At 48.3% G+C, this 11,621-nt stretch overlaps 2 protein-coding genes across 3 annotated transcripts; one reads left to right on the top strand and one right to left on the bottom strand.

The window, feature by feature from the left end:
• The first annotated feature begins 1,109 nt into the window (after positions 1-1,109).
• LOC117592195 lies at positions 1,110-2,136 on the top strand. Its single transcript, XM_034285805.1, has 2 exons — positions 1,110-1,537; positions 1,594-2,136. Exons 1-2 carry the CDS (start codon positions 1,438-1,440, stop codon positions 1,887-1,889), a joined length of 396 nt encoding a protein of 131 aa, XP_034141696.1. The 5' UTR covers positions 1,110-1,437; the 3' UTR covers positions 1,890-2,136.
• A 1,230-nt stretch (positions 2,137-3,366) lies between these two features.
• LOC117592192 (muscarinic acetylcholine receptor DM1) lies at positions 3,367-11,618 on the bottom strand. 2 transcript variants are annotated; one of them, XM_034285800.1, is made up of 5 exons: positions 11,307-11,618; positions 6,870-8,001; positions 6,622-6,811; positions 6,371-6,558; positions 3,367-4,997 (listed from the first exon to the last, which is right to left on the bottom strand). In XM_034285800.1, the coding sequence occupies exons 2-5, from the start codon at positions 7,811-7,813 to the stop codon at positions 3,881-3,883; spliced, it is 2,439 nt and encodes an 812-aa protein (XP_034141691.1). In that variant the 5' UTR covers positions 7,814-8,001; positions 11,307-11,618; the 3' UTR covers positions 3,367-3,880. The 2 variants fall into 2 exon arrangements, with proteins under 2 accessions (XP_034141691.1, XP_034141692.1); XM_034285801.1 differs by having other exon boundaries at positions 6,422-6,558.
• Between the last annotated feature and the right edge of the window lie 3 nt (positions 11,619-11,621).

Below are 11,621 nucleotides of genomic sequence, written 5' to 3'. Positions count from 1 at the left end.
CCTTGAATGATGAGAGATTCCACTCAAGAGATGCTCTGCCCACAGGTCCCAGGCAAAAGGAATTTTGTTGCTTAAACATGGCACCTATCGAGGCTTGGCCACGCCCACACACACACACACACACAGCAAGAGTGTGTAAAGAGCTGTGTACATAGGTGTACTGGGATTAAGCGCACCTCTAACAAAAAGCGTTTTTTTTTTCTGCTAGACAAACAGACAAAATGCCTTTTGGTATTTAGCCACTTGATGGATGTCCATGTTGAGTATTTTACGTGTAGTATCTACGAGTATTGTGCAACTGATTGATTGACGACATCATCTTATTGACACTTAACCTAATTAAACGTCGCTCATTGCTTACTAGCAGAGGTAGCAGCCACACACACCGCACTCCACCTGCTACCTGCCTGCGTATGAGTGTCTTGTCAGCCCCGCCTGAAGCGGTTGCGCTTCCGCTGGTTTCGACTGCTGGCACTTTGCATGCGCGATACCCCCCCTGGCCGCAAAAGGCGCAACGTGTGGCACATACTAATGCCACAGTGCTGGTGAGTGTGGACGACCTGGGCGGTGGATTGGCACGCGCCTCGGGCTTCCGCGTGCTGCAAGTTCTTGGCTCTCAGTCTTGGCCGAGGCCTACAGCCGGAAGTTGTTAGTGTTTGGGCCATGGGCTATGTATGGTCAAGCGTTGACAATGGCCAAAACTGCTTGAGACAGTAATCAAAGTGCGCTGGTCAAAGTTGAGTGGGTCACTAAACTTGCGGCGTGGCATGCCACGGCACACATTCAAGTATGGCCATGTCGGGGGAAGTTGTGTCTGCCACCGCAATTAGCGTCGATTGTGGTAAGAGTCAGAGTCCAGAGTTGATTGACATTAGTGGCTTAGACTAGGACTAGTGGGCCCTGTCTGTCTGTGTTCGTCCTGGCCACAGGCAGCACCCACGCAAGCCACATGTGAATATTGATCCTGTCTGTTGCCTGTCCTCGTGCCTGCCCTGTCCCTGTCCCTGTCCCTGTCCCTGGGATTATTATTATTAATGGTCACGCGCGCGGAATTTCTTTTGCATTGCAATTTCTCGATTCTCGCTTCAGTTGGTCGGCCGCTCGCCTGACAAACGGCCGCACACACCTGCCAGTGCCTGGCTACACCAGGTACAGTTTCGCATCGCAGCCCGGAAAAGCTAAAGAAAATCAATACTAATGAGAGCTCATTAAACGAGGTCTTCAGTTGAAGTCTAATGAGTGCGACGACAGCAGGCGGAAATTGAATGTTGAGTGTAAGCAAGCGGATGCAGCAGGAAATCACATTAACCGTGCCACCAGCAGCAGCAGTTGTCGCATCCTTTTGTCATTATCCTTACCTGCGGCTCTGAGAGGTATAAGCGAAGAGAGAGAGCGACACAAAAACGGAAGTCTTAGCCGTAATGCCTTGCGCCTAGCATGGGCTGTTCCAGTACCAAATCCGCTGCAACCTTAGACGACATTAAAGCCCAGCCCGTGTCATCCGGTTCGCACAGTATGGCCAGCCAAAGGGCATATCGTGAGTGCACAAGCGTGTCCCCAATTCATGTCTCACTCTCTCTCTCTGTCTATTAGCTGCCTCGGAGGCCTTTACCGTACCGCTGGACAGTGAAGCGCAGCCGGAACTGCCTCTAAACGAGACCTTGAGACAGCCGCCGAAGCGCATACAGCAGATAATGCAGGAGGCGGCCCACACGGAGCCACCCACTCTCGAGGAGCTGCAGGACAAGCAGCAGCGAGCGGAGCAGCGACGCCAGGAGTTGCTGCAACAGAAGCTGGAAACGATCCAAAAGAATGCACAAATGTTGCTGCGAGGACATGGTGGCGAAGGAGAGGGCCAAACAGAGGTTCAGCCAGAGCAGAGGGAATAATATTGCCCAGCCAGCACTTGCCGATTTCCGCCCAGCCTGCATTTGCCTGCGAAATGAAAGGTTCGCCAGCCTTCGCCTGCCGTCTGCCGTCTGCTTTTCATTCACATGTTTTATTGTTAGCTTTTAATTCATAGATATATGTATGTATGTATTACTCTCTATATATATATATATATATATATCCATAGTGTATTTTTCCAAACAATTAGATTGTATGCAATTAAACCTTCACTCCACGAAACGCTCATCTGCTCACTTTTGCTCATATTTTACTCCCTTTTTGTGTGTGTGTGTGTCGTATCTATGTTATCTATATGTATGTGTGTGTGTGTGTATATATAGTAGATTGGTTTTTGCTCGATTGGTGTTACTATATGCTTCATTTTGTGGATGTGCCTTGTGGTTGGTTGGTTGTAAATCATGTCTCTTGGGTTTGTAGTTTTGGTTTTAGTCACTTGGCTATTTGGTTGCCAGGCGATAAACTCTGTAATTATTACATATCTATAGTTATATATGGGATATAGTATATATATATATATGTCGTTTCCGTATCGTATCGTTAGGTATAAATACGCGTTTGGTGCCACAGTCGACTACAAATGTTTTGCTTTGATTTCAGCTTCGATTTGACACAATAAAAAAGGGTTCCGATCCGTAGTCCATAGTCCACAGATGGGTGTACCAAGTCCATGTATTGGTTGCTTAGACTGTAGTTAGTAGTAGTTTCTATTTGCTTTATTTCATATGCTTTGAATATGCTTGCAATTTTAGTTATTGGAGTTACTTGATTTTGTTGGTGCAGTTCGAAGATACTTCGGAGTTTAATTTTAAATATAGTACGAGTCGCGCTGCTCTATGGGATATGTTGCTCCAGTCGGCGAGTGGAGGCCTCTCTTGATCTGTGTCTATTGCTTTGGGTTTCACTTCGACAAACTCTGGATTTTACGTTGCATTGGTTGTTTTGGTTTCTCTTTGTATCAGTTACAAAAATGTTTTTGTTCCTAGCTTGTTGAACTATGGTGGGTCTCGTTCTTAAAACATACAATTGTAATACATCATAAATAAACGTACTTGAATATACGCAATTACCTTGCCACTGGTTCAATACAAATTTGTTTGGTTTACATTTGGGGGTTGCCTCTTGCTAACCCCTCCACATTGCTTGCTTTATTTCTATAAAAAACTGACTTTCAACCTATCAATAAACGAGCAGAGTACGATCACAATTTCCCCATTCTCCCCTCAAGCTATAGTTAAGAACTAAGTTGGGAATGCAACCAGCCCGTATCCGTATCCGTATCCGTATCCGTTATCGGTAGTTTGAACTTGTTTTAAAGCTTTTTTGGAATGGTTTTCTTTTGGTTTTTTTTAGTTTCCCCCCCAATTTCCTATTCAACATCTAAAGCTTATGCATAGGTTTTATATATATTTCTGCATTGTGTATAATATATAATTTAATGTAATAATAGTCAGATATATGTATTTATGCAATGTACTTTATGTATTGTATGTACTCCAAATCGTAATCCATTATATTTGTATTAAATTCTTTTTGTCCGCCTACCTAAACAGTACCCAACAGAAATGGAAAACCCAAACCCAATTTAAACCCATCTCTGCCATGATCAACGCTCAACTGTTTGGGAATTTGTTTAAGCTAAATATCGAGGGGGTTGCTCGAGTCGAAGGATGAACATTGGGCGCATATCTTTGGGAACGATAAGCGAATCTTTGAAGGACTGAGCAACCCTCCCGAAGCAGTGGTGTGTGTATATATAATATATTTTGTGTATATAATCCAGGGCTAGACATCAAAAAATCAGTACTGCTTGTCAATGGGTCAATAACTAAGCCTATTTTTGGTTTACTTGCCGCACAGTTCCCTTCCTGCACACAACATTTATTGCCACTGCAAGTAGTTTTGTCTTCCCGAGAACTGAATCTTAGCCTAGTTATATCTTGGTGTAGCAAGGGTTTGTGGTGTGTGAGATCTAATTGTAGACGCCACGCACCATGCCCTCGCGGTTTCGTGTGTGCCACTTGCAGGTGAGAATGCGGATGTAGGTGCGCCGAAAGGACGCATTGCACAGGGCATAGCACATGGGATTGATGGTGGAGTTGATGTAGCACAGCGCGTAGAAAAAGTCCCACAGCTCGGCGGGTATGCAGTGCTCCGAGCAGGTGGTCAGTGGCTTGATCAGCACGAGGATATTGTACGGTGTCCAGGTGATGATGAAGCTCAGCAGAATGGCCGACAGTGTCTTGGCGGCCTTTGTCTCTTGGCGCTTCTCCTGTGACTTCTTTTTCTTCTTGGCCGCCGCATTGCGGGCATTCATGAGAGCGTGCTGCCCCGCAGCGCCGCCCCCCGCCTTGCCCAGCTGCTTGGGTATGACCTTGGCATTGAGCAGGCGGGCGTCATGTTGGGCGTGCGACATGCGCCTGCCCAGGGGCAGACTGAACTCGGAGTCTCGTGACGGCAACGGCCTCCGTGTGGCCGCCAGTGTGGGGGGTGGCACAGTGCTGGCTATGGTCGAGGGTGTCGCATCCTCTTGTATCATCTTGATGGAGGGCGCACAATCGGCTTGGCCTCCAACTGGCACAGCGGCTTCTCCTAAGGCTGATGCTGCTGCTGCTGCTCCTCCTCCTCCTGCCCCTGCCCCTGCCGCTGCCCTGCTTTGTGCCGCATTCGATGAGGCTCCGTCCGAGGGCAGGCGAATGAGTATCGTGTAGACCGAGTCCTGGCTGACGGATCTGGAGTTGATGCGATTGATAACCGGCAACGTGCTGCTGCCATTGCCAGCTGCAGTTGCATTGCCATTGCCGCTGGTCGTTCCATTTGCCGTGGCCATGCCTAGGCCCAGGCCCAACCCGATGGCTGTGCCGTTCCCTGTGCCCGCTCCTGCCGCTCCGGCACAGTTATTGCTGCTGTTGTGACTGCCGTTTCCGCTGGCATTCAGCTCCTGCATCTGCGAAATGGAGCTGAGTGGCATGGGGGGACGCGTCAGCGGTGTGGGCGAGACATCCGACAGCAGGATGCTGGGCGGGCGCACGCCGCTCGCACTGCCACCCACCGAGTAGTTGTCCCGCATCACGTTCATCGAGGTGCATCTGTGCGGGACGAGAGAGAAAGAGCATATAGGATGATGTGCCAATGGTATACACACACACACACACACACACACACACACACACACACGAATGCACATGCATGCACACAGACACACATTCACTGGTCCCTAGAACTCTGTGCGGTGTCTGACAGGCAACAACAAGATGGCTGACAGCAGCAGCAGCATCATGGATGGGACAGCGAATGCATTTGCCCAACTAACTGGCACACACACACACACACAGATACAGGATGCTACACACACACACATACAGATAGATAGATAGATAGATAGATACTCATGCATGTTTCATAGTGCGTTGTGGATGGAGGAAACAAGAAGAGCCGGAAATCTGAATCGCAAATCGATTACTCATCGAAACGCTGAGTTGCTGGGGCACGCATCATTTGAGAGGAGAGAAAGCAGAACCACAGAGGGGGGAAACGAGTAGGGGATACACCCCAATAGACACATGTCCATGCAAATGCCCTCGGACATTTCACTTACAACAATTGAAATGGACTTTAATTCAATTTGCAACTATTTGAGCCAACTTGTGGCACATGGTAACTAGATTTACGGCAGCAGATAGCGCAGGGAGCACTCATAAACATTTATCTATTGGCTTTTAGTTGGAATTCCCTAGCAAATTCAGCACCAAAAATGCCCGCAAACTAAATTCAAATTGTTTGGCGCTCAAATTTCCACTGAAAGTGATTCTATTTGGGTATAAAATTAACGTAAATTGGAAAACTGATGTGTGTGTGTGTGCATGCAAAATAATTCAATTTCCACTCGAAAATGAGTTTAATCTTGAAATGAAATTTACTCAAAAATGCAAAATGCGAAATTAATCAACTAAAAATTCGAGGAAAATCGAAGCTTCACTCAGGCAAAAAGCAAACCAAAAAAAAAACACACACACAAAAGAGGCGTGGCAGGGGTGGGGCAGTGCTGAAGAGCTGCAGTCCTGCCGCTGCCATGTTTCAGAGTTGTTCTTCTGTTTGTGGCAGGACTTTGATGGATTTGTGGCAGTGGCAGTGGCAGTGGCAGTTAGTGTTAGTGCAGCCTGAAAGCTTTTTACCAGCCATGGATGTGGCATGGGGCAGAGCAGTGTGAGCAAAGGGAAGGAAGCAAATCCAAATTTATAAAGTGTACGTTTCTGTTGCTGTTTATCTTAGTGGGTGGATTGCTGCTGGTGTTGTTGCTGGTGCGCTCTAAGTGCAATTGTTGCACCCACTGGCAGCATTGTGAGGTGCAAGTGCGGTGCGAGCTGTGCTTGAGGTGCTGTGTCGCTTACACGACAATAGACAATAGACAATAGACTTTAGATTAGATAGATTGATTTTTGATTGGTTTTTTTTGTACTACCTGGAGACGGAGCTTTGTAAAGGAGTTTCAATTGTTACTGGTGTTGCATACCCTAAATCCGATGGCTCCTCCTGCTCGTAGGCAAAGTCGTCGGAGTCCTCGCGCCCGGAATGCCACCACGCAATGCACCACTCCTTGACGCTGCCAAGGCAGTTGTATGGCTTTTTGATTGTATTTGTGCTTTTGATCTGCAAGAGGAAATGGCAAGAGTGAGTCTCAGCTGGGGCAAAGGTACTCGAGGGTCAACCCACGCTTGACTTGCGCGAATGCATGCCATGGTAGCCGGAATCCAACACCATGTTGGTCATGTACACACTCTCCGCATCCGCAGAGCTCTCGGAGCGCGGACGTCGCCAGGTGTCGTGCTCGTTGCCGCCCAATTGGGCAAAGGCCAGCAGTCCGCCGCCGCCTCCTGTGTGATTTACCACCGTGTTCTCGTCACTGCAAAGGAGACAAACTTAGCGGGGAAAGGCATTGTGTGCTTAATGGAGAGACTCACCTGCTATTCGAGCGCTTGCTGGAATCCTTTTTGCCCGCCTGCAAATTGGGCAAATCCTTCTGCCGCTTCTTCGTCTCACGCCAGATGCGCCAGTAGAGGAAACACATAATCGTGACGGGGAAATAGAAGGCAGCCAGGGCCGTGCCAAAGGTAATGTACTGATTGGTGACAATGAACTGAATGTAGCACTCGTCCTGCGGCACTGTGCGCTTGCCCTCGATGTACGGCCAGCTGTAGATCCAGGGCGGCCACAGCAGCAGGCTGATGCCCCAGGCGGCGCCAATCATCACCGCCGCTCGGTTGGTGGTGCGCTTGGCGCGGTACGTCAGCGGCCGCGTGACACTGAAATAACGATCGAAGCTGATGATCAGCAGATTCAGCACGGAGGCATTCGAGGCCAGATAGTCGAGGGCCAGCCAAGTGTCGCAAACAATGGGCCCGAGGGGCCAGTAGCCGAGGATCGTCGTCACCGCAAACAGAGGCATGGATATGGCTCCGATGGCAAAATCCGCAATGGCCAGCGAGAAGAGAAAATAGTTGCTGATCGTCTGCAGCTGTTTGTCAATCTTGAAGGAGATCATCACCATGACATTGCCCGCCACCGTTACCGTGCTCAGAATCGCCGCTACGAAGCCCATGACCACCATCGAGGCGAGCGAGTACCGTGGACCCTTTGTCTCAAAGACCATCGTACCATTCGTGTCATTCCCGTACGGATACTGATCGTACAGACCGCTGGCAGCCGTCGTTGTCAGATTCTCGAGCAGCGCTGTCAGCAGCGTGGTCCCCGTGGACGACAGATGCGCCGGACTATTGGTCGTCGTTGTGGTTGTGGTCGTCGTCGTCGATGTGGTCGTTGTGCTCGTAGTTACGGTTTTAAACAGCGGCTCAAGTATGCTGGGCGGGCCATGGGCGGCCAGGGCCAGGCTCATCACTGGCTCCATGGCAAATGCGTTTCCTCCTTACTCTTTTCGTTAAGCTTCTCTCTGACACTCTCTCTCTCTCGCTCTCGCTCTCGGTTGCGCTCGTTCGCTGTGTGTCCTTGTCCTCTGTGCTTCAGTTTTCAGCTTTCGTCCTTTGCTTATCCTTTTGGCTGCACCCACGCAAGGCGTTGGCCATTTTTCCACTGGCCCTGCAAGCAATAAAAATAAGTGTAAGCAGCGAAACGACGAGGGGATTACCCTAAGTTGGGAATGCCACCAAAAGTTGTTTCAAATTTGTACGCCTCGGAGGACTCCCCTATTCCCACTTGCTTTCTAGGGTATCACAATTTCCCCTTATGCCCTTCCCCTTTTTGCAGCCATTGGACATAAAGCAAGGAGATAGTAAAAGGCGAGAATTATGAGGAGCTGTCCAAAGCGCAGGCCTTTGATATATCCCATCTCCACAGAGCACGAGGGGCTGTGGGGCTGAAGGAAGCGCAATAATATATTTACAATGCCTGGGGCCTGACTCGCTTTGTCCTTGCTACAAAGTGACATTTTCTGTATGATTTGTTTTAATGAAAATGTATATGCAAAGTGTAAATGAAAGCTGCCTCCCCCTGGACACGCCCAGGACATTTGTTGTGTGTGCTGCCTGCCTGCCTGCCTGCCTGCCTGCCTGCCGGATATTATTGTTAGCATGAAGCACAATGCTAAGAGCCACATGCAACAGTCGAGTAAAGAAGTTGGCTCTTGGCTGCCTGTCGTCCCGTGTGTTCCGTGTGCCAAATGCCAGGCAGGCTCCCTCTCCATTCGACGCCTCGACACCCGACACTCGACACTTTGGCACGGAAATGTTCGAGGCGGCTTCCTCCGACACTTTTCAAAACTATTGATGTTGTCACTGAGACTGGGCTCTCTATATATACATATATTCTGCCCCACATGCATGGATCGTCATGTCCTGTTCATTTGGCAGCCATTGTGTGTGAGTTTGAGTTCGATTTGGAAAGTTGTTTAATGAAAATAAGTTACGCATATGCCGGGTGTCGGTGCCAGTGGCAGTGGCAGTGGCAGTGCCAACCGATTGATAGACACTGATAGATACGTTATGAAGTGGCATGGCATGGCATGGCATGGCATGACATGAATAGAAGCCAAGTCCTATGATTGACTGGCATTCAATGGATGCCAGCAGCTTATTTCCTTCATTGTCTGCACTACGATATCGATTACACTCGGGGGTAGGGTGGAGACCCACACAAAAGGGTCACAAAGGAATCATTTTGCCCAATTGAAATTGAAAATTTTCGGGGATTATCTGCAAGGTCAGAACGGATATCAAAGAGCCAACTCATTGGCAGGCCAAACGTTTCAATTAGCCAAATCCAAAAGAGTTTCATTCGATTTCCTTTTGGATAATTGGAAATCTATTTCGTTTAGTTGAAACTCAAATGTGTGTGTTATTTTTTACTCAATTGAACTTTAGTGGAGATTAATTCGTGTAGAGTGTGATTGGCTTTTGGTTGGATTGACTCTCACTATAGAATTAATTGGCAAACTCAAATCGATGTCCAATTAAATGCAGCGCTGCCCAATAAATCAATCAAAAATCTGGTTATTTATCTCAGAGAAACCACAAACACACACACACACACACACACCCACTTCAGCCCATTCGGTGGGGGGAGGACTATAAATCAATTGGGGGAAAACAAGCTAACGGCAAAGTGGGCAAAACCAATGGGGCGCCACAAATTGAGCCGCCATATCGCATTGACAAAACCAGAAATAACAACGTGCTGGCTGCTGCTGCTAAGAAATGAAAAACAAAATCTCAGGACTGCGGCTCGTGCTCTTATGAGGGATTTGAATCCTGGAATGGTTAACCTCTACACACAAAGTAGTTTCACCGGCCAAGTCCAAGCCTGAGTACGTGTTTTGGCACGGGCCACGTCAGCTTATGTTAACCCAGGCCGCAGACAATTGGCAGTAGCTGTACGGGATGGCTGACTGGCTGCCTGTCTTCCTTGCGGGCACATTCAAATTTGTCAGGCGACCGCTCCCTTTTGGCAAATAATCGAATTCAGCGTCTGGTTGCCGTGCCTCGCTTTTTGCTTGCCATAAAAAAAGGATTTATGGATTTATTATCAAATGCGCTGGGCTAATGGCATAAACAAACATGCGGGGTCGGGTAGTCTCACACACACACACACACACGCGCGTGTATGTACTCGTGGAGAGCAACCTGCGGCCCGCGAGGATTTGTTTTGCCATTTATTAAGCTATTTTTATGACACAGCCAAGAGGCTGGCAGCACGCGGCTCCGGCAGTATGAAGTAAATACAGTAGGCAACCGCTAATCAAATCAAATCAAATCAGAATGGGGAAACATTAATCAGCGAAAGTGTCTGCCAGAAATGTCTACAAATTCCTGCTACGAATGAGGAGCATTTAATTGCGGCTAACAATCAATTAAAAGTCTCATCTTAAGTCTTCTGTGACACTGCACAATCAAATATAATCCTGTCTTTTAATAGTTCAACTCTCCGAAACTGATAATCCACTTCAGTGGAAGTTCTTCAATTAACGGATTTCAAATTGCAAAATTTCACTTTTGGACAAACGATTAGATCGGTTCAGGGATTTGCGCTGACAAATATTTCTACGAATATTCTGCAAGGAACAATAAGCTCCCCATGAATGTCCTGGCTTTCCTGCTAATTCGAGATGTATTGGTTTTTAAATGTTTCCGGTTAATCATTTCCTATAGTTTTTGCATACAATTTGTAGCCATTTTTAAGTGGCCAACTCGTTCGTTTTTTTTGTTTTCTCTTAGCATTAAGCGACTTTCCACTGTCGCTCGTGAGTGCTTCATCAGCAGACGGACGCCTTTTATTTGTTCGATGTGGCGGGCTGGGGGGCAGGGCAGGGCAGGGCATATTCGGCTGCTCGCTACATTTTATGCGGGCCCACCTACTTTCACCCACACACACATACACACATCTAAAGGATATACATACGCACCACACCCGCAGAGCAGAAAGCGTTTTTCGTAAGGAAAAGCTGTGGAAAACTAGCTGCATACTTTTGTGCGTGTTGTATGCTGTGTGACCCGGGCCTCCTCCTCTGGTCTATGTTAATTTTTGCGCGAGTTTAATTGCTTGCCACATGGCTGAGATGCTGCTGGCTCACCGGGTCGTGCCAGGACACTCTGCTCTGTTCTGCTCTGCTCTGCTCTGCTCTCTTGTTTGCGGAAATTAAATTGCTGGACTGGCTTTCACCTTATGCTTGGGCTACCCGCTAAGCATATTGCCCCAGGAGTGGAGAGAGGGCAGTGGGTGGGTGGCCGAACCGCGCCCCACCGACCTACTCGCACAAAGTTTAATCAAAACGAGAGCACTGGAAACGGCGTTGGCTCTACTCTGCCGCTGCCGCTGCCACTGCCGCTGCCGATGCCGATGCCCGTGCGAGCATCGTCACTTACACAAACACAAACACTGCTCTGACTTACATGCGCTGCTGCCGCTGTCCTCTCTCTCTCTCTCACTCTCTCTCTCGCTTACTGTCTCTCTGTCTCTCCGTTCTTGTGGATGAAAGTGTCCAGCTGTTGTTGTTGTTGTTGCTCTATGTCTCGCTCGCTTTCGCTCTCGCTCTCTCTCTCCTTCTCTCCTTCTCTAGCTCTCTTTCCTTCTTATTGCTTATTTCGCACGCTCAGCAGCATCGCTGTTGATTTTGGCCATTTGCCGCTCCCAAAAGTATGGTTTGTAATTTGTTGTATTGTGCGCGCACATCTTTGGTTGTTTCGGCTGATTCTGCTGCTGCTTCT

Source organism: Drosophila guanche, unplaced genomic scaffold (genome assembly GCF_900245975.1).
Source record: "Drosophila guanche unplaced genomic scaffold, DGUA_6, whole genome shotgun sequence".
Classification (NCBI taxonomy): Eukaryota; Metazoa; Arthropoda; class Insecta; order Diptera; family Drosophilidae; genus Drosophila; species Drosophila guanche.
The sequence above is the reverse complement of the archived record's forward strand: the minus strand, read 5'-3'. Positions and strand labels throughout refer to the sequence as shown.

What these genes read in the sequence shown, in the direction of transcription:
- LOC117592195 (XM_034285805.1), top strand. Translation starts at nt 1,438, where the DNA reads ATGGGCTGTTCCAGTACCAAATCCGCTGCAACCTTAGACGACATTAAA. An exon ending in GGCCAGCCAAAGGGCATATC is followed by an intron (nt 1,538 to 1,593) that starts GTGAGTGCACAA and finishes TCTGTCTATTAG; the next exon opens with CTGCCTCGGAGGCCTTTACC.
- LOC117592192 (XM_034285800.1), bottom strand. Translation starts at nt 7,813, where the DNA reads ATGGAGCCAGTGATGAGCCTGGCCCTGGCCGCCCATGGCCCGCCCAGC. An exon ending in AGCAAGCGCTCGAATAGCAG is followed by an intron (nt 6,812 to 6,869) that starts GTGAGTCTCTCC and finishes TCTCCTTTGCAG; the next exon opens with TGACGAGAACACGGTGGTAA. An exon ending in TGCATTCGCGCAAGTCAAGC is followed by an intron (nt 6,559 to 6,621) that starts GTGGGTTGACCC and finishes TTCCTCTTGCAG; the next exon opens with ATCAAAAGCACAAATACAAT.